Source organism: Pristiophorus japonicus, chromosome 11 (assembly GCF_044704955.1).
Source record: "Pristiophorus japonicus isolate sPriJap1 chromosome 11, sPriJap1.hap1, whole genome shotgun sequence".
Lineage (NCBI taxonomy): Eukaryota > Metazoa > Chordata > Chondrichthyes > Pristiophoridae > Pristiophorus > Pristiophorus japonicus.
In genome coordinates this window covers 89,473,193-89,493,914 of record NC_091987.1, presented here as the reverse complement: position 1 = coordinate 89,493,914, position 20,722 = coordinate 89,473,193, and the positions used below count along the sequence as shown (strand labels likewise).

The window sequence follows — 20,722 nt, the reverse complement described above, 5'->3', positions numbered from 1 at the left end:
GACAAGGCTAGCCCTATGGTCTATGCGGTTCGACTGCCTCGCCGGGTGAAGTGATCACATTAATCAGTGTAAATTGTTTTGACCCCAAAAGAGGTAAAAAACAGAGGGGACGAGCAAGGGAAGGGAATCAGGCACTGGGGGAGGAACAGGCCCCAGTGGATTTGGAGGCTCCGGAGGAGGCAGCGGGCCCCGAAGCTCTACAGCCGGGGCTGGTTCACTGCTCCTGTAAGGCTATCCCACCACTGGGTAGAGGTTCCCAGCCCACTAACAGAAGTAGGGAGAAAGGCTCTACCATTAGCAAGGTTCAAGGGGAAGCTGAACCTCCCATGGTGGATCAGCTGGGGCTAGCCCAAGAGGTGGAGGAGATGGCATTGCAGCCCATAACGTGGGACTCTGCACTGACAGTAAGGAGGAGTCACAGAGTGCCACAGCCCAGGGCGCCGTGGTCCCCTGTTTACTTAGCCTCCCGCCCCAGACTAATACGGCGAAAGACAACAGGGAGGGTGCTCTGTTGCACTAGCAAGGGTCTCCCACCGATTATCCGGGGCTCGGGAGGGCCTTGGAGGGCAGCACAAGACTCATTAAGGGGGACCATACGAGCCCCTCAGCGGAGGACATCCTGGTCCCCAGGGTACGGTCAGCCAAGTGGTCGACGACGCCTGTACAGTGACAGGATATAGCCTGGCCACCCGGGGATGGGTGGCGGTGTGTATATTTTCCCTTCCTGTTTTGTTACTTTGTGTTGTGTGTATATGTGTTTAGGTAAGGCAGTGACGGTTGGGTACAGCATTTTTGTGTTTGGAACATGTTAAGTGGGCCGAGCCTGGAGAGGTCTCTCAAGGCAAGGCCATGTTCTTCTTGCCTTTCAGATGTCCACACCTCCCTACTGGACGTTAGTGATGCTGGTATCGCTAAGGATCTGCACCGGGCACCGAGGGGACACCGAGGACTCCCTGGTTTTCGGATGCTCCGGGGGCAGAGCGCCGACAGTGACCACAGGAGAAGGGACTCCGGTGGCGGATGGCCGGGTCACCTACTCCCACAAGGGGAAATGGCCTGGGTGGTTGGGATCGAACTCCACCAAGTACTCCAACCATAAGGACTTTACCTACGGAGAGGCCTCCGTCCCCTGCCCGGAGATCACTGTGGCCACTTCCAGAGTGAGAGTGACAGAAGGCAGGAAGGTATGCCTAACTTGCCAAGGGGACATACCTCTGGGACGGGTGGTGGTGGCTTAGAAAGCTCAAGAGGGACGTGGGAGACCGACACTCGGACTGGGAACGTCTGGATAATGATACCTACCGAACCATCATGGGGTCATCTGGCGGGGTCACGGTGTGCTGGGAGAAATGGTGGGCGTAAGACCAAGGAATTTATTTGTGTATGTGGGGATCCACTCGTGTGTGTTCAGAGGGGGTCTCCATTGCTTTCTATAGGTGGTGGCAGGATGTCGGGGATGGGGTGGTATGGGATCGCAGCAGGGAGGCGTGTGTGACCCCCAATCCCCGGGTACCAGTAAATGCCACCGAACTTGTAGTTCGGGAAAGAAAACCCCCACCCATGGCCAAGCCCACCGTCCCACACGAGTGCCCGACAACAACCAGGGGGACGGGGAATGGTTTAGTGTTGGTCCCTACCGAGAAACTATTTTATCAGGGGGTACACTACGCGGTGGCATCAGTGGTGCTAAATCTGACAGAAGTCCGCCTACCTATGTGGTGTCCCCGGGAAACCGAGCTGTTATACCAGGCTCTGCTGCGGGAGATATTCCGGAAGTTCTATGAACTGGACTTCGGGGATGTCAAAGTGACAGACTTGTATAAACAGTGGGATAGGGCCGAACCGGGCAGGCAGAAGCATGGCACTTTAAATGACATTCTTACGGGGTTTAACACCGGGGCGTCCGCCATAAACAGTTTGGATAACATGCAGCTGGCCCTCCAGATAAATGGGTTAAAGAATCTGCTGCGCAAAGTCCTGGGGGACGAGAATACCGTAGTGGGATCCGCGCTCCACGAAGAGGTGGCAATGACAGTTCACTTAAAGGAGATTATCTCTCAATTGGAGGCGCATGCCAGGGCTGTAAACGCCTTGATTCGGGAGGATAGAAACGCCTCCGATCAAGCCGGCCAAAATGAGGTGTGCGTGCTCTATGGGGCCTGGTTGCTGGGAGAGGGACGGAGTAACCTCGAGGATCTGAGACCGGGACAGGTCTCCTCCTGGATCAGCAACCAGCACTTAGCAGCACTGCACCCTTACGATAATGTTTTGAGTCCTTGCCAACTTCGTGTAGCATCGGAAGCCTACCCGGTACCGGTGGACGGTGGAAAGTCAAATCATACCATCATGGGTGTGGTGGTCAGGATGCCCGTGATGGGGGCGTCCCCACGACCAGCACCCTTGTACCGAGTGGAGAATGTGGGAGTCATTCGTGGAGGGGTGCATGTTCGATTCCAAGAGGTCCCACCTTATGTCACAATGTGGGAGCACACTGTGACAGGTACAGACCTCTCGGGTTGTCGGAGCAGGGGAGCACAGGTAATCCTGTGCCCCCAGCACTTGAACGCTTTTGCAAGGCCACAATGTGGGTTCAGCACTGCTGGGGCAGAGCCTATCAATTGCACAATGGAGGTAATGGCCCCTAACCATATGCCTTCATAGGTAGCATATGTAGGCGGTGGGACATTGTGTCACCACAAGTGCCCAACTGTATGAACACGGACCGGGAAGGTGGTGTCCAATTCCGTACAGCAGCTTTTGCTTTAAACCCAGAGCAGAGGTTCAAGTGGCACACACCAGAATCACACCCATCCCTGAACCTTCCACGATTCACCTCACGGTACAAAACAACCTCAGCCATCTACAACAATGTCGCCCAGTTTGGCTATCCCATTGCCCCACTACCTGAGAAACTTACAGCCCACCTCCAGGCAGTGGATTTGTCTCAAAAACATTTTTACACCATGGAGCAGAAAACTGAAATTCTAGCAGGGGAGATTGCCCAGATTAAACCCCCAGCATGGTGGGATTTGGGAATACGGGCAGACATACCTGCATGGATCCGGGTGGGATCGCATGCCTTAGTAATCGGCCAACTCCTGATTGTAGCTTATCTGCTAGTTACAAGCTGTAAGCTCAGGAGAAAAAGAAAAACGCAGTTCCTCAGGCTACTACACAGCCAGGAGAGCCGTTGCTAAACACTCAAGGTGTGTAAACAAAGCTTGACCGCGACACTTAGGCGGTTTTGTTATTTCCAGGGATGACTGCGTTTTCATACATGGCCCCTGGGGAGTTTGCAGGGCAGGTTTTTTTTGTATTACGTTTGAGACCGAAATGAGACTCAATGTACAATTACTGCTGTAACCTTAAGTACATATATGTATGTTGCTGTCGTGTATTGTAACCTGTTGGATTTCTGTGTTTTGTACCGCGTTAAAAGGAATTACGATATATATCGACGGGATCAGTTTAGAGTTAAACTGGGGAAAGTTGGGCAATTTGGGAGACCTAGGGTTTTCTCACCACCTTGAACTTTGACACACTCGAGTGGTGTCTGACTGTGTCAGATGGGGGATTATGTAGGGCAGGACAAAACTCCCCTCATTTTACCCAGAAGGAAAAGGGCTGTGGGATCAGTCTGTGCTGTGAATTGAAACCGATGGAAAGAAAACTTTGGGACACAAATGGAGACCCCCCCCCAGTGTTTGGACTCATAGGAAAGGGAATTTAATTTGGAACTATCTACCAGAAAGTTTGAAATCCTAAAGTGCACATGGAAGAAACTACGAACTTTAATCGAATTTGGGATTTTTTAAAAGGTCTGCAAGAAAAGGGGTGGGGTCAATATCAAAAGGGCCAGTTTGGACATTGGAACTAATCAAATTGTCTGGGAACTGTATACCCTCGAAACTTGCCCCTTGAAAACATTAGCATTTAAACAATGCCACATACATATTCCAACACCTTTTTCATCAGGCATAGAAATATCTGGCTCAGGCCAGACTAGCACAATGGCTACAGGAGGCCAATGCAATCAACACCCACTCAAACCTTGAGTAGGAAAAAAAGCTAAAAACCTCAAACTGCTGCATTTTTCAAAATCAAAAGTCCACCAATGAGAAGAATCGACTTCAGCAGGAGAGGCGGACTGGATAATCTGGCTATAAAAAAGGGGTTTCTGATGTAGTGGAAAAAAGAAGTGATGATTTTCCCTGCCCTCTTAATTCAACAACCACAACCACAAGCCTCTTGACACTGAAGGAAAACCAGTGTCCGAAGACACCGAAGATAGAAGAAACAAACCACCAGACTGCGGAAGGCACAGTAGTGAGTATAACCTCTGGTCCCCAGAACTCCCAACTCAGTTAGGCCAGGAAAGGTGGAGGTTGGGCATTGTACTGCTAAACTGGTGTAAAGATTTTCGTTGGGTCCGTTTTAGTGGGATTTAGGGGGATTGTTTTGTTGGTGTATTGCTGTTTGTTGAGTTACACCTTGTCAAATAAATTGGAAGCCTAAAGTTCCTCTTGGAATCACCTTGTCTCAGTTCTATTGTATTACATCTCCTGATCGTGAGTCTTATGTCAGAACCGTGTAAGGGAAGCTAGGAGCGCCTCGAAAACGCTCAACTGTGTGTCACAGGCTAGGGAAGAAGGGGTTAGGAGTGTTTGACACTCACAGGTGCCTCACAGGCTAGGCATAAGCTGTGGGGACGCACGAGTCTCAAAACCCCCTTCATAAGCTGTGGACACAGTCTCTCCAGGGGTGCTCTTGCAGCACTCAGGGTACCTCACAGGCCAGGCATAAGCTGTGAGGGCAGAAGCCCAGAGAGAGACACCCAAGGCACAACACAACCCTGTGAAAACCCCTTACAAACTCTCAACTTATTTAAGTGAACCCTCTCCTCCTGAAAAATGTACCGTCCCAGCAAATAAGAACATAAGAAATAGGAACAGGAGTAGGCCATACGGCCCCTCAAGCCTGCTCCGTCATTCATTAAGATCCTAGCTGATCTCATAATGGACTCAGCTCCACTTCCCCGCCCGCTCGCCATAACCCCTTATCGTTTAAGAAACTAAATATTTCTGTCTTAAATTTATTCAATGTCCCAGCTTCCACAGCTCTCTGAGGCAGCGAATTCCACAGATTTACAAGCCTCAGAAGAAATTTCTCCTCATCTGTTTGAAATGGGCGGTCCCTTATTCTATGATCATGCCCTCCAGTTCTACCAGAATCAACCTAGTGAATCTTCTCTGAACTGCCTCCAAAGGAAGTATGAAAACCAAAACTGCATGCAGTATTCCAGGTGTGGCCTCACCAATACCATGTATAACTGTGGCAAGACTTCCTACTTTTATACTCCATCGCCTTTGCAATAAAGGCCAAGATTCCATTGGCCTTCCTGATCACTTGCTGTACCTGCATACTATCCTTTTGTGTTTCATGCACAAATACCCCCAGGTCCCACTGTACTGCAGCACTTTGCAATCTTTCTCCATTTAAATAATAACTTGCTCTTTGATTTTGTTCTGCCAAAGTGCATGACCTCACACTTTACAACATTATACTCCATCTGCCAAATTTTTGCCCACTCACTTAGCCTGTCTATATCCTTTTGCAGATTTTTTGTGTCCTCCTCACACATTGCACTTCCTCCCATCTTTGTATCGTCAGCAAACTTGGCTTTGTTACACTCAGTCCCTTCTTCCAAGTCGTTAATATAGATTGTAAATAGTTAGGGTCCCAAGCACTGATCCCTGCGGCACCCCACTAGTTACTGGTTGCCAACCAGAGAATGAACCATTTATCCCGACTCTCTGTTTTCTGTTCGTTAGCCAATCCTCTATCCGTGCTAATATATTACCCCCACGTAATATATTATCTCTGCTGGAAAGTGTGCATGTCTAGACAAGAGGCAAGGACAGGATAAGACTCAACTGTGATTATAACTTTTTTTTTTAATTGCATTGATATAGCACCTTTTATGACCTCAAGATGTCCCAAAGTACTTTACGGCCAATGAAGTACTTTTGAAGTGTTGACGTAGCCTTTAATGTAATATCAACATACAATTTAACTGCATTAGTATAAATTTTAATGTTATTAAAAGAATAGATGAGAGTATCAAGCTGTAATTTAAACTCGGAGTTCATATGAAATCTTAAACTGTTGAGTGGCTTATGTCATTTAAAACTGAAGCCGATATTACAACTCATTCCTAATCATCCATAACTTCATATATAGAAAAATTGCATGATGTGTTACGCATGTAGTCTTAAACCTAGGTGGGTTTGAGGTCTAGAAACAAATCGTTGAGGTAATTGGAAGATTTGTATTTCCATGTGCTGCTTCTGAGTGAAGGACCTGACCAATCGGAGGGCCTGGGATGCTCAATCTTTCATAGACTGCACACTGTAGAGATCATGCCGCTTCTGCTTGAGAACTGGTATCTGTTGACGAACGTCCGAAAGATATTTCAAATCTGTTCAGGGGAAAATGGAATACACACAATTTCAATGTTGTCTTTTTTTGGGGAAACTAATATTGTAATGTCTTCCTAAATAGGACATTTTTAAACATCTGGTTTTCTTGTATATAGGAGTTTGTTTTTTGACTGCTCTTACTGGTTTCTAGAACAGATTAACATCTGAAGCAAAGTGTTAACCCACTTTTATCTTGCCAATATTGCAACATCGAAACAGGTAGTTAATTCAAAAAAATGTATGTACTTGTGAAAGTTCAATATTAAAATAATTTTAAATGATCAAATCCAGTTCCCAGTGAAATGATTTGTTTTAGCTTGGCAGGGTACATTCCAGGGGGCTCTCTGGAAGTTAAGGGATTTCAGATTTGCTGAAATGGCATTTCTAATCAATCCAAAGTAGTTATAAAATATTGCAAATATATATTTTGGTCCAAAAAACATTTGTTCCATCTGGCGTGCAGTTAGAAATACATTCAGAAAGTTGCTTTAATTATCTCTAACAAGTATGAATAAAGAAAATGATGAGACAATTTACGAGACAGGAAAATGTCATCTCAGCCAGACCACTGGGGTGACTGCCAGCAGACGCAATGAAGAGAGTGAGCAAGCAAGAGAATGAAAAGGAGGATCAAACTGGATCATTTTTCCACATTCAACACCGGAAAAGTACTGACAATCTGAACATCATACCTACCTATGTAGGTTGAAGAATTGGGTAAGAAAAGCAACAAAGGAGGAAAGAATTGTCATACTTAAATGTTAATCAGAAATTAGGTAAGTTTTTCAACAGTTGTCACAAGGCTCAAGAATCTCACCTATATCTCCATATATAATAGTTTCATCAGTACCAGCTTTAGTTACAATTTCACCCCTGGAAAGACAAGCAGATGCATATAAAAGAATATCTGATTATACAAGAGTTCAGTAAGCAAAATTGTTTTTAAAAAAATATTAATTTGAAAGGGAACAATTTTTTTTTAAATCGCATGAACTTCCATATATGCTGCGAGAAAAAATGTAGAAATACTCATTGCATTTGGATTCCTTTTGTAATTTTAATCAACATTGTTAGAAAGAAAGCAGAAATGGGTTACTGAAGTTGCATGTTCAGCCATGAACTCATTGAATGGTGGTGCAGGCTCGAAGGGCCGAATGGCCTACTCCTGCACCTATTTTCTATGTTTCTATGAAATGGTCTTGTGCTCTCCAGTTCACAATCTGAGCCATGATGATCTAAGGTTGTGGTGGAGGTAAGGAGGGGTAGGGGAAGGGGAAAAAGGGGGGGGGGGGGGAAGTCACAGCTGGGTGCTTCCTTGCATCTCCAGATGGTGAGCTACAGGGGCATTTTCAGTATCAAATGAAACAAAAGCTTAAAGCTATGGGAATACAGGCTAAATCTTGGGAAAAGTGAAAGACAGACAGTAGAAGGAAAAGTGGGTGACACATGTACTCCATGAATGGTGTTAAAACTGCCAAGGATGAAATTGAAAGAGACTTGGGAGTCTTGGTAGATTCAAAGCTGAATGTATCCAACTAATGCGAAGCAGAAATCAACACACCCAATAAAATGCTGCAGTGATTATCAGCGCAAACATTTTTGTACCCTTCTGCGCACGTGCGCGGTCGGTTCTGCCCCCATTTGCACATGCTTGCTCGATCCCCTTCTCCGCATGCGCGTGGTCACCGATGACTGGCCACGCGTGCGCAGTACCCGACAGGTGCGGCTCAGTGCAGCGTGGACCACATTTTGTTCAGCTCCACGGGAAAAGGCCTGATGAGCAGATTGTATCGAAAAGGGAGGAGGAAGATGGGGTGCGGGGAAGAGATCGTAGCGAGGGGTGCAGGGTGAGATTGGAGAAAGGGGGAGGATGGCAGATTGAGAGATGAGAGGGTGGGTGGGGAGGGGGGTAAGAACGATCATTTTACTTTTATTCATTCCGGGATGTGGGCATCACTGGCTAGGCCAACATTTATTGCCCATCCTGAGCAGGTGATGGTGAACTGCCTTCTTGAATCGTTGCAGTCCTTGTGAAGGTATTCCCACAGTGTTGTTCAGGAGGAAGTTCCAGAATTTTGACCAAGCCACCGATAGTTTTCCAAATCAGGATGGTGTGTAACTTGTAGGGGAACTTGCAAGTGGTGTTCCCATGCGCCTGCTGCCCTTCCTTCTATGTGGTAGAGGTTACAGGTTTGGGAGGTGCTGCCATGCACCTTGTAGATGCTATTCATTGCAGCCACGGTGCACTGGTGGTGGAGGGAGTGAATGTTGAAGGTGGTGGATGGGCTGCCAATCAAGTGGGCTGCTTTGACCTGAATGGTGTTGAGCATCTTGAGTGTTGTTGAAGCTGCACTCATCCAGGCAAGTGGAGAGTATTCCATCACACTCTTGACTTGTGCCTAGTAGATGGTGGAATGGATTTGGGGGAGTCAGGAGGTGAGACACTTGCCACAGAAGACCCAGCCTCTGACCCCCTCTTGATGCCACAGTATTTATGTGGCTGGTCCAGTTAAGTTTCTGGTCAATGTTGAGCCCCAGGATGTTAATGGTGGGGGATTCGGCACTGGTTATGCCGTTGAATATCAAGGGCAGGTGGTTTGACTCTTGCTTGTTGGAGATGGTCATTGCCTGACACTTGTGTGGCACAAATGTTACTTGCCACTTATCAGCCCAAGCCTGAATTTCATCCAGGTTTTGCTACATGTGGGCATCGACTGTTTCAGTTTCTGAGAAGTTGCGAATCACACTGAACACTGTGTCATCATCAGAAAACCTCCCCACTCCTGCCCTTATGATGAAGGGAAGGTCATTGATGAAGCAGCTGAAGATGGTTGGGCCTAGGACACTGCCCTGAGGAATTCCTGCAACGATGCCCTGGGGCTGGAATGTTTGACCTCCAACAACCACAACCATCTTCCTTTATGCTAGATATGACTCCAGCCAGTGGAGTTTTCCCCCTGATTCCCTTGACTTCAATTTTACTAGGGCTCCTTGATGCCACCCTCAGTCAAATGATGCCTTGATATCAAGGACAGTCACACTCACCTCAGCTGGGATTCAGCTCTTTTGTCCATGTTTGGACCAAGGTTGTAATGAGGTCTGGAGCCGAGTGGTCCCGGTGGTATCCAAACTGAGCATCGGTGAGGAGGTTATTGGTGAGTAGATTGATAGGGCAGTAATTGGATTTGTCCTGCCTTTTGTGGACAGGACATACCTGGGCAGTTTTCCACATTGTCGGGTAGATACCAGTGTTGTTGCTGTACTGGAACAGCTTGGCTAGAGGCGTGGCTAGTTCTGAAGCACGTCTTCAGCACAATAGCCACGATGTTGTCGGGGCCCATAGCCTTTGCTAGATCCAGTGCACTCAACCGCTTCCTGATATCACGTGGAGTGAATCAAATTGGCTGAAGAATGCAAGAACATAAGAAATAGGAACAGGGGTAGGTCATACGGTCCCTCGAGTCTGCTGTGCCATTCACTAAGATTATGGCTGATTATCGATTTCAACTCTACTTTCCTATCCGATCTCTATATACCTTGATTTCTCTAGACTCCAAAAATCTATCTATCTCAGCCTTAAATATCTTCAAAGACTCAGCATTCACAGCACATTGGGGCAGAGAATTCCAAAGATTCACAACCCTCAATGAAGAAATTCCTCCTCATCTCTGTTAAATGGCCTACCCCTTATCCTAAGCCTGTGCCCCCTAGTTCTAGACACTCCAGGACAGGGGAAACTGACTGTCTTCTGTGACGGTGGGTGCTACTCATAATAAATGGTCAGAGTACTGTGTGGAATGAGCAAGTGTGACCTTAACTCCTTTATTAGGGTTCCAGAGTGCAGGTACCTCGTGGGTGGCCTGATTATATACTGTGCTCCCAAGGGATGCTGGGATCCCTTGGAACTCCAACAGGTAGGCCCTCTGTTGGTCAGGTGTAATGCTGGTTACAAGGGGTTAAATACATAACATCACTCCCCTGTGAAGTCAACAGTACACTTATTTACAAGGTGAGACGATCTGGGGCTTTGCGCTCCCTTGTCGATCATCTCAGTATGAATGCTGGTGTGGGTGGGTTCTTCATTGGGCTGTTGGGCAGCCAGGCTTGCTGGGCTGTTAGGGATGATGAGTTCAGTTTTGTGGTCAATTGTGATGTCAGTTGCCACTTGTGTGTGTGTGTTGGAAGGTCAAAGTTAGTGGTGTCCTCTTCAGGTTGTTCGTTGCTGTTAGTGAACCGCAATTTGATTTGGTCCAAGTGTTTTCTGTGCGTTTGTCCATTGGTCAATTTGACCTGAAATACTCTACTCGCCTCTTTGGCTGTGACCGTGCCAGTGAGCCATTTGGGACCATGTCCATAATTGAGCACAAACACAGGATCATTGATCTCAATATCGCATGACAAATTTGCGCAGTCATAGTACACACTTTGTTGATGCCGCTTGTCCTCCATGTGATCATGTAAATCGGGGTGGACCAGAGAGAGCCTTGTTTTAAGCGCCCTTTTCATGAGCAGCTCAGCTGGGGGAATCCCAGTGAGTGAGTGGGGTCTGGTGCGGTAGCGGAGCAGTACTCAGGACAACCGGGTCTGCAAGGAGCCTTCCGACACACGTTTCAAGCTTTGCTTGATGGTCTGAACTGCCCGTTCTGCCTGGCCATTGGATGCGGTCTTGAACGGGGCAGATGTGACATGTTTGATCCCGTTGCGGGTCATGATTTCTTTGAATTCAGCACTGGTGAAGCACGGCCCATTGTCGCTGAATAGGACATCAGGCAAGCTGTGCGTGGCAAACATGGCTCGTAGACTTTCAATGATGGCCGTGGATGTGCTTACAGACATTATTGCATTCAATCCACTTTGAGTAAGCGTCCACGACAACCAAAAACATTTTGCCTGGGAATGGGCCCGCATAGTCTACATGGATCCTCGACCACGATTTGGATGGCCAGGACCACAAACTTAGCGATGCCTCTCTGGGTGCATTGCTCAACTGAGAGTAAGTGTTGCATTGGTGCACATATGACTCGAAATCTGAGTCGATGCCAGGCCACCACACGTGGGATCTGGCTATGGCTTTCAGCATTACGATGCCTGGGTGGGTGTTGTGCAGTCCGCAAATGAATGTGTCTCTGCCTTGCTGGGGCAAGACTACGTGATTGCCCCACAAAAGACAGAACGCCTGCAGGGACAGCTCATCTTTGCGTCTGTGGAACGGTTTAATCGCTTCCTGCATCTTCACTGGGACACTGGACCAGCTCCCATGGAGGACAGTTTTTTTTTAAACCAAGGACAGTAAAGGATCCTGGCTGGTCCAAGTCCTGATCTGGCGGGCCGTAATGGGGGATTTCTCGTTCTCAAATGCCTCCATGACCATGAGCAAGTCCGCTGGCTGTGCCATTTCCACCCCGGTGGTGGGCAATGGTAGCCGACGGAGAGCATCTGCGCAGTTCTCTGTGCCCAGTCTGTAGCAGATTACATAGTTGTATGCAGACAGCATGAGCGCCCATCTTTGGATGTGGGCAGAGGCATTGGTATTAATCCCTATGCTCTCCGAGAAAAGCGATATGAGCGGCTTGTGGTCAGTTTCAAGCTCGAACCCGAGGCCAAATAAGTACTGGTGCATTTTTTTTAACCCCGTAAACACATGCCAGAGCCTCTTTTTCAATCATGCTGTAGGCCCTTTCAGCCTTGGACAAACTCCTGGATGCATATGCAACTGGTTGCAAAATTCCCGATTCATTAGCCTGTTGTAACACACACCCGACCCCGTATGACGACGCATCGCAAGCTAACATCAATCGTTTACATGGGTTATACAGAGCAAGCAGTTTGTTAGAACACAATAAGTTCCTGGCTTTCTTAAAGGCAGCCTCTTGTTAATTACCCCATACCCAGTCGTCTCCCTTGCGCAGTAACGCATTAGGGGTTCTAGCAGGGTGCTTAACCCAGGTAGGAAATTACCGAAGTAGCTAAGGAGTCCCAGGAACGACCACAGCTCCGTCACGTTCTGTAGTCGCGGTGCGTTCTTGATGGCCTCCGTCTTGGCGTCGGTGGGTCTGATGCCACCTTCCTAAGAATTCGACGTCCTGTGCCAGGAAACCACACTTCAAGCGTTTCAACCTGAGCCCCACGCAATCCAACCGACTAAGAACCTCCTCCAGGTTCTTCAAATGCTCCATGGTGTCCCGACCTGTAACCAATGTGTCGTCCTGGAAGACCACTGTGCAAGGAACCGACTTTAGCAGGTTCTCCATTTTCTGCTGGAAGATCGCTGCAGCCAACCGAATCCCAAACGGGCACTGGTTGTAAACAGACCTTTGTGCATGTTGATGCAGATGAGGCCTTTCGAAGACGACTCCAACTCCTACGTCATGTAGGCCGAGGTCAGGTCCAGCTTGGTGAACGTCTTCCCTCCAGCCAGGGTCGCGAATAGGTCGTCTGCCTTGGGTAGCGGGTACTGGTCCTGCAGCGAAAAATGGTTAATCGTTACTTTCTAGCCCCCGCAAATTCTAACTGTACCGTCCTCCTTGAGTACCGGAACAATCTGACTGGCCCAGTTATTGAATTCCACCGCCGCGATGATGCCTTTGCATTGCAGCCTGTCCAGCTCGATTTCCACTTTTTCACGCATCATGTACGGTACCACCCGAGCCTTGTGGTGGATGAGTCGCGTACCGGGAACCAAATGGATCTGCACCGAGAATCTTCTAATGCCTGGCTCGAATAACGAAGGGAACTTGCTTAGAATCTTGATACATGTGGTGTCGTCGACGGACGAAAGCGCTTGGATGTCGTCCCAGTTCCAGCAGATTTTCCCCAGCCAGCTTCTGCCAAACCATGTGGGGCCATCCCCTGGCACAATCCACAGTGGGAGTTCGTGTACTGCTCCATCATAGAAGACTTTGACTTCAGCACTGCCAATTACAGGGGTTAGTTCCTTAGTGTCAGTCCTTAGTTTGGTGTGCCTTCTTTCCCCATAGCCTGTCGAAGGCCGTTTTTTTACTCATTATGGACTGACTTACCCCTGTGTCCAGCTCCACAGACACTGGAATACCGTTCAGTTCAACTTTCAACATTATTGGTGGGCATTTCGTCGTGAACCTCCTCCGTACAGGTTTCCAATTCCGTCTGATCCCCTGTGGATCGATCTTCCTCTGCAACGTGGTGGTTTTCAGGGTTTGCAGCTCGCCTGCACATTCATTGGAGATGCCCCATTGTTCTGCAGCCATTGCACACATAGTGCTTAAAGCGGCATTGATGGGGCCGATCACCTCTGCAGCGCCAACAGGATGTTAACTGTCTCGTATTAACAGATGACGACGGACTCTGGGTCAATTGAGGTCGGGCCACAGCAGCCGGCGTTTACATTCTGCCCTGTACATTTCTGCTCAAAACCGACGTTACTTTATGCACAGTACTGGCCAAAACGTCTTTGCTCTGCAAAATCTGCTTGGTGTTGTCGCTGGTGGACATAAATGCCTGGGTTATCGTTATGGCTTTACTCAGATTCGAAGTTTCTACAGTCAACAGTTTGCGAAGGATTGTCTCATGTCCGATGTCCAATACAAAAAAGTCTCTGAGCATTTGTTCTAGGAATCCCTCAAACTCACAATGTCCTGCAAAGGCGGCTTAGTTCGGCGACGTAGCTCGCCACTTCCTGGCCCTCCGATCGTTGCCACGTGTAGAATCGATATCTCGCCATCAAAACGCTTTTCTTTGGATTTAGGTGCTCCCGGACCAGCGTGCACATTTCTTCGTAGGATTTCTCTGTTGGTTTTGCCGGGGCCAGGAGATTCTTCATGAGGCCATAGGTCGTTGCCCCACAGACAGTTAGGAGGATCGCCCTTCGTTTGGTCGCATTCTTGTCCCCTTCCAGGTCGTTGGCCACGACATATTGGTCGAGTCACTCCACGAAGGCCTCCCAATCATTCCCCTCTGAGAACTTCTCCAGGATGCTGACTGTTCTTTGCATTTTCGTGCAGTTGGTCATTACCTCGTCACCAATTGATACTCATAATAAATGGTCAGACTGAGTACTGTGTGTAATGAACAAGTGTGACCTTAGCTCCTTTATTAAGGTTCGAGAGTGCAGGTACCTCGTGGGTGGCCTGCTTATATACCGTGCTCCTAAGGGATGCTGGGATCCCTTGGGACTCCAACAGGTAGGCCCTCTGGTGGTCAGGTGTGATGCAGGTTATAAGGGGTTAAATACATAACAGTGCGGACCTCAGGAGGAGGCCGATATCATCTACTTGGCTCTTCTGGCTGAAGATGGTTTCAAACGATTCAGACTGGTCTTTTGCACTTGCGTGCTGGGCTCCCCCATCATTGAGGATGGGGATATTCATGGAGCCTGCTCCTCCCATTTGGTGGCCACCACCATTCACGACTGGATGTGGCAGGGCTACAGAGCTTTGATCTGATCAGTTGATTGTGGGATTGATTAGCTGTCTATAGCATCCTGCTTCTGCTGCTTAGCATGCATGTAGTCCTGTGTTGCAGTTTCCCCAGGTTGGTACCTAATTTCTTTGGTACACCTGGTGCTGCTCCTGACATGCTCTATTGCACTTCTCATTGAACCAGGGCTGGTCGCTTGGCTTGATGGTAATGGTAGAGTGTGGGATATGCCAGGCCATGAGGTTATAGATTGTGGTGGAATTCAATTTACTGAACCTGATGGCCCACAGCACCTCATGGATTCCAGTTTGGAGCTGCTAGATCGATGGTGGTGCCACACAACACAATAAACGGGGTCTTCAGTGTGAAGACAGGACTTCATCTCTACACTGACTGCAGTATCACTGCTACCAATGCGGTCATGGACAGATGCTCTTGCGACAGGTAGATTGGTGAGCATGAGATCAAGTAGGCTCTCTCACCACCTGTAGCAGGCCCAGTCTGGCAGCTATGTCCTTCAGAGCTCGGTCAGTAGTGGTGCTACCGAACCACTCTTAGTGATGGATATTGAAGTCCCCCACCCAGAGTACATTCTGTGCCCTTGCTACCTTCAGTGCTTCTTCCAAGTAGTGTTCAACAGGGAGCAATACTGATTTATCAGCTGAGGGAGGGTGGTGGGTGGTAATCAGCAGGAGGTTTCTTCACCCAGGCTTGACCTGAAGCCATGAGACTTCGAGGACAGGGGGGGGGGGGGGGGGAGGGGAGAAGGGAGGAGGGGGAGAGAAAGGAGAGAGAACAGAGAGGGGGGGAAATCGTGTGGGCGGTGAAGAGAGGAGGTCAGGAACTCTGTGGGGTGGGGGGGGGGGGGTGGAGGAGAGAGGAGAATAAAAAAGAGTATGGAGAGCATAGTGGGGATGGGGGAAGAACGTGATCCAGTTCTAAGGGGGGGATGGAGTTGTGAGCAAGAATGTGATCCAGATGGTAAGACTGGATGAAATCCGGAAGTCACAACACTGTCACTATTCACTTCATACCCAATAAACCTGTTAACAATCAGTGACCTACACACAATGTCCCATCTATGTCGGGTGGGGGGGTCATGAATCCGTGGGGGGAGGAACTTCGTCAGTGCGAGGTCAGGAACCTGGGTGGGGGAAAAGGGAGGAGGTCAGGAACCCGAGGTGGGAGGGAGAAGGGTAGGAATTGGGTGGGGTGAGAATGTCAGAAACATGGGGGGTAGGGACAGGAACTTGTGGGGAGGAGGTCAAGAATTTTGGCTTGGGGGTGAGTAGGTCAGGAACTTGGGCGGTGGGGGAGGAAGTCACAAACTGGGGCAGGATCTTGTTTGGGAAGTGGGAGATCTTAACCCATGAGAGTGAGCCCCATCTGTTCCAAGTGAGCTCTGTGCTGTCTGGAGTCGGCAGTCACAATGGCTTAATTTATACTTTGCAATGTCACTGATTACGTAGGTAGGGCGGTTACACATTCCAGAGAAACTGCTGGGTGTGTCTTATCCTCCAATCAGCAATCAGCAATCAGGTCTTGTGATCAAGGGGACCCAATCAGAGCTTTTGGTGTTGCAAATTAACGCTCCATAAAATGCTGAACTACATTCCGAGGAAGTCCTGCTCAAAACATATAGTGGTCTGCTCAGACCACACTTTGATTATTGTGTCTAATTATGGTCACCAAGACATAAAAGAGATATTCAAGTGCTGGAGGCAGTGTATGGAACAGATTGCTCCCTATTGTTAGAGGCCTGAACCATAAGGAATAATTGGAGGAAATTGGGCTTTTCAGCATTGATGGAAGGGCTTGAGAGGATCTTATATAGAAGTATACAAGATAGCCAATGGTATGGAAAAGGTAAATCCAGAAACTTACTTTAAACTAAATTACAAGAGGAGGACAAAAGAACAGGGTACAAGTTATTAAAGGGCAAATTTAGGACTAATGTCAGGAAATTCTTTTTCATACAGTGATCAATACTAGAAATGAATCTCTGGATGGAGTAATGGGGGCAAAACTCTGGAATCACAAACAATTGGATGGATAAGCTGAGATGGACCAAGTGGCTTTCCTCATCTGTAATTATCTTGTGAAATACATACCATGGGTTTACTATAGTGCTGTGACCCCATGCCACATAGGAATTTTTCTCATTTTGTGCAGGCGATACTCCTGCTACATAGATCTGATTATCAACAGCCCTGCAAACAGATGGAAGAGTAATTTAACAAAAATGTGCTGCGGTTTATTTTTTTTGTACGCTGTACATTTTTTTTTTTTAAAACAGTGAATTTCAACACAGATTTTTTTTAAGCCTATATAATGGTATTAGAACAGCATCTCCCTCCCTACCTCAAGAAGAGCAGCAACGTTGTGGGAACACCAACACCTTCAAGTTACACACCATAGTGACTTGGATGCATATTGCCATTGCATCAGTATCTTGGAATTCCCCACTTAACACCTTTTGCGGGAACACTGACACCACAAGGGTTGCAACGTTTTAATAATGCACAGCATCAGTTACTCGGAGACGAGAGATGGGCAATAAATGTGTGGCCTTGCCAGTGCCATCCACATTCTGAGAACAATTATTTTTAATGCCAGTAGACCTAACAAAATCACTCTTCTTTTGGTAGATCTCAACTCCACTTAACCGCCTTAGCATATCCTTCAGTTCCTTCTCGCCCCAGAATCGCATCTAATTGTCTTTTAAGAACATAAGAAATAGGAAAGGAGTAGGCCATCTGGCCCCTCGAGCCTGCTCCGCCATTCAATATCCTGGCCGATTTGATCTTGGGCTCAACTCCACTTCCCTGCCCATTCCCCATAACCCTAGACTCCCTTATCGTTCAAAAATCTGTATCTCCACCAAAGACCCAGCCTCCACAGCTCTCTGGGGTAGAGAATTCCAAAGATTTACCACCCTCAGAAGAAATTCCTTCTCATTTCTGTTTTAAATGGGTGACCCGTTATTCTGAAACTATGTCCCTTAGTTCTAGATTCCCCCACGAGGGGAAACATCCTCTGTCTACCTGTCAAGCCCCCTCAGAATCTTATACATTTCAATAAGATCACCGCTCATTCTTCTAAACTCCAATGAATATAGGCCCAACCTGCTCAACCTTTCTTCATAAGACAACCCCTTCATAAGAACATAATAGGAACAGGAGTAGGCCATACGGTCCCTCAAGCCTGCTCCGCCATTCAATAAGATCATGGCTGATCCGATCATGGACTCAGCTCCACCTCCCTGCCCACTCCCCATAACCCCATATCATTTAAGAAACTGTCTATTTCTGTCTTAAATTTATTCAATGTCCCAGCTCTCTGAGGCAGCAAATTCCAGAGATTTACAACCCTCAGAAAAAATTTCTCCTCATCTGTTTTAAATGGGCGGCCCCTTATTCTAAGATCATGCCCTCTAATTCTAGTCTCTCCCATCAGCGGAAACATGTCAAGCCCCCTCATAATCTTATACGTTTCGATAAGATCATCTCTCATTCTTCTGAATTCCAATGAGTAGAGGCCCAACCTACTCAACCTTTCCTCATAAGTCAACCTCCACCCCCCGCATCTCCGGAATCAACCTAGTGAACCTTCTCTGAACTGCCTCCAAAGCAAGTATATCCTTTCGTCAATATGGAAACCAAAATTGCATGCAGTATTCCAGGTGCGGCCTCACCAAGACCCTGTACAGCTGTAGCAAGACTTCCCTGCTTTTATACTCCATCCCCTTTGCAAAAAGGCCAAGATTCCATTGGCCTTCCTGATCACTTGTTGTATCTGCATACTATCATTTTGTGTTTCATGCACAAGTACCCTCAGGCCCCGCTGTACTGCAGCACTTTGCAATTTTTCTCCATTTAAATTATAACTTGCTCTTTGATTTTTTTCTGCCAAAGTGCATGACCTCGCACTTTCCAACATTATACTCCATCTGCCAAATTTTTGCCCACTCACTTAGCCTGTCTATGTCCTTTTGAAGATTTTGTGTGTCCTTCTCACACATTGCTTTTCCTCCCATCTTTGTATCGTCAGCAAACTTGGCTACGTTACACTCAGTCCCTTCTTCCAAGTCATTAATACAGATTGTAAATCGTTAGGGTCCCAGCACTGATCTCTGCGGCCAACCAGAGAATGAACAATTTATCCCGACACTCTGTTTTCTGTTTGTTAGCCAATCCTCTAGCCATGCTAATATATTACCCCCAACCCCGTGAACTTTTATCTTGTGCAGTAACCTTTTATGTGGCACCTTGTCAAATGCCTTCTGGAAGTCCAAATATACCACATCCACTGGTTCCCCTTTATCCATTCTGTTTGTTACATCCTCAAAGAATTCCAGCAAATTTGTGAAACATGACTTCCCCTTCATAAATTCATGCTGACTCTGCCTGACCGAATTTAGCTTTTTCAAATGTCCTGCTACTGCTTCTTTAATAATGGACTCCAGCATTTTCCCAACCACAGATGTTAGGCTAACTGGTCTATAGTTTCCTGCTTTTTGTCTGCCTCCTTTTTTTAAATAGGGGTGTTACATTTGCAGTTTTCCAATCTGCTGGGACCTCCCCAGAACCCAGGGAATTGTGGTAAATTACAACCAATGCATCCACTATCCCTGCCGTTACTTCTCTTAAGACCCTAGGATGCAAGCCATCAGGTCGAGGGGATTTATCCGTCTTTAGTCCCATTATCTTGCGGAGTACCACCTCCTTAGGTGATTGTGATTGTGCTAAGTTCCTCCCCCTCCATAGCCCCTTAACTATCCACTGTTGCGATATTGTTCGTGTCCTCTACCGTAAAGACTGATACAAAATATTTGTTCAGAGTTTCTGCCATCCCCATGTTCCCCATTACTAATTCCCTAGTCTCATCCTCTAAGGGACCAACATTTATTTTAGCCACTCTTTTCATTTTTACATACCTATAGAAACTCTTGCTATCTGTTTTTATATTTTGTGCTAGTTTACTTTCATAGGGCCCAAGTTTCCGATAACCGCTAGAACAGCGCAACTCCGAGTGGGCCGCCTATTTTGTAGAATGAAAAGCACGCCAAAAACGTACCTCACGATTCTCTGAGTGTAGCAGGCCTGTTCAGCAGTCAGCGCGACGCAGCACAACAGCAGGGGGGCGGAGCTACAGCCCTGGGCCAAAAAAAGAGTGCCGACAGCTGTGTGCGGGTGCAGTGGAGTCTGCGCGCATGCGCAGTAGCTCCTGGCCCCCAGATTGTGTGTGTGTGTGCGTGTGCTGCCGGCTGTGTGGGAGAGGCCCGAAGCACGCTGACCCGAGCCCTGGCCGAATGGGCTCCCCGCTGCAAGTAAGGCTGACTGGATATCTCCCCAAGGCAAGAAATATTGGAGGAGTTTCACAGTGGAGGAGAAAGTCACTGGTCAAATGGGCTCCCTCATCGCAGCCAGAGTGCCGATTTCCAGCCTGCAGCACGCAGCCCCTAGCCCTGGCCGGGCTCCCGAACGGGTAGGTGAGGTAGGAACTTTTTATTTATTGATTTATTTATCATTTATTTTGATGATGGTTCTTTATTTTTTAAAAGTGAAGTGTTTAATGCTTTGGAAAATCCCCTAACTTCCCTCCCCCCCTTAATCTCTGGCTACCTGCGCCTAATTCTAAAATGTACGCAAGCTTTTTTCGGAGCGTACAAAAGTCGACACTTACTCCGCTAAGTTAGTTTGGAGTAACTTTTCGGTGCCTAAACTTGCAAAACAAGCCTAAGTGGCTGGTAACGCCCCTTTTGGAAAAAAAACACTGAACTAAAACGAAAGTAAACTAACTCACTAGAACTGGAGCAAACTAAATGCCGAGAATTGCGATTTCTAAGA

General features: G+C 47.5%; 1 protein-coding gene across 2 annotated transcripts in view; it reads right to left on the bottom strand.

Annotated features, from left to right (window-relative positions):
- Positions 1 to 5,934: 5,934 nt before the first annotated feature.
- The window catches only part of nit2 (nitrilase family, member 2), a 34,957-nt gene continuing 20,169 nt past the window's right edge, over positions 5,935 to 20,722 (bottom strand). Inside the window, exons 8-10 of one of the 2 annotated variants that reach the window (XM_070892997.1) lie at positions 16,985 to 17,083; positions 7,297 to 7,352; positions 5,935 to 6,478 (exon numbers count right to left, since the gene is read on the bottom strand). In XM_070892997.1, coding sequence (XP_070749098.1) covers positions 6,387 to 6,478; positions 7,297 to 7,352; positions 16,985 to 17,083 — 247 coding nt within the window. In that variant the 3' untranslated portion in view covers positions 5,935 to 6,386. The remainder of the gene's footprint in view (positions 6,479 to 7,296; positions 7,353 to 16,984; positions 17,084 to 20,722) is intronic. The other variant, XM_070892998.1, reaches the window with a different exon arrangement.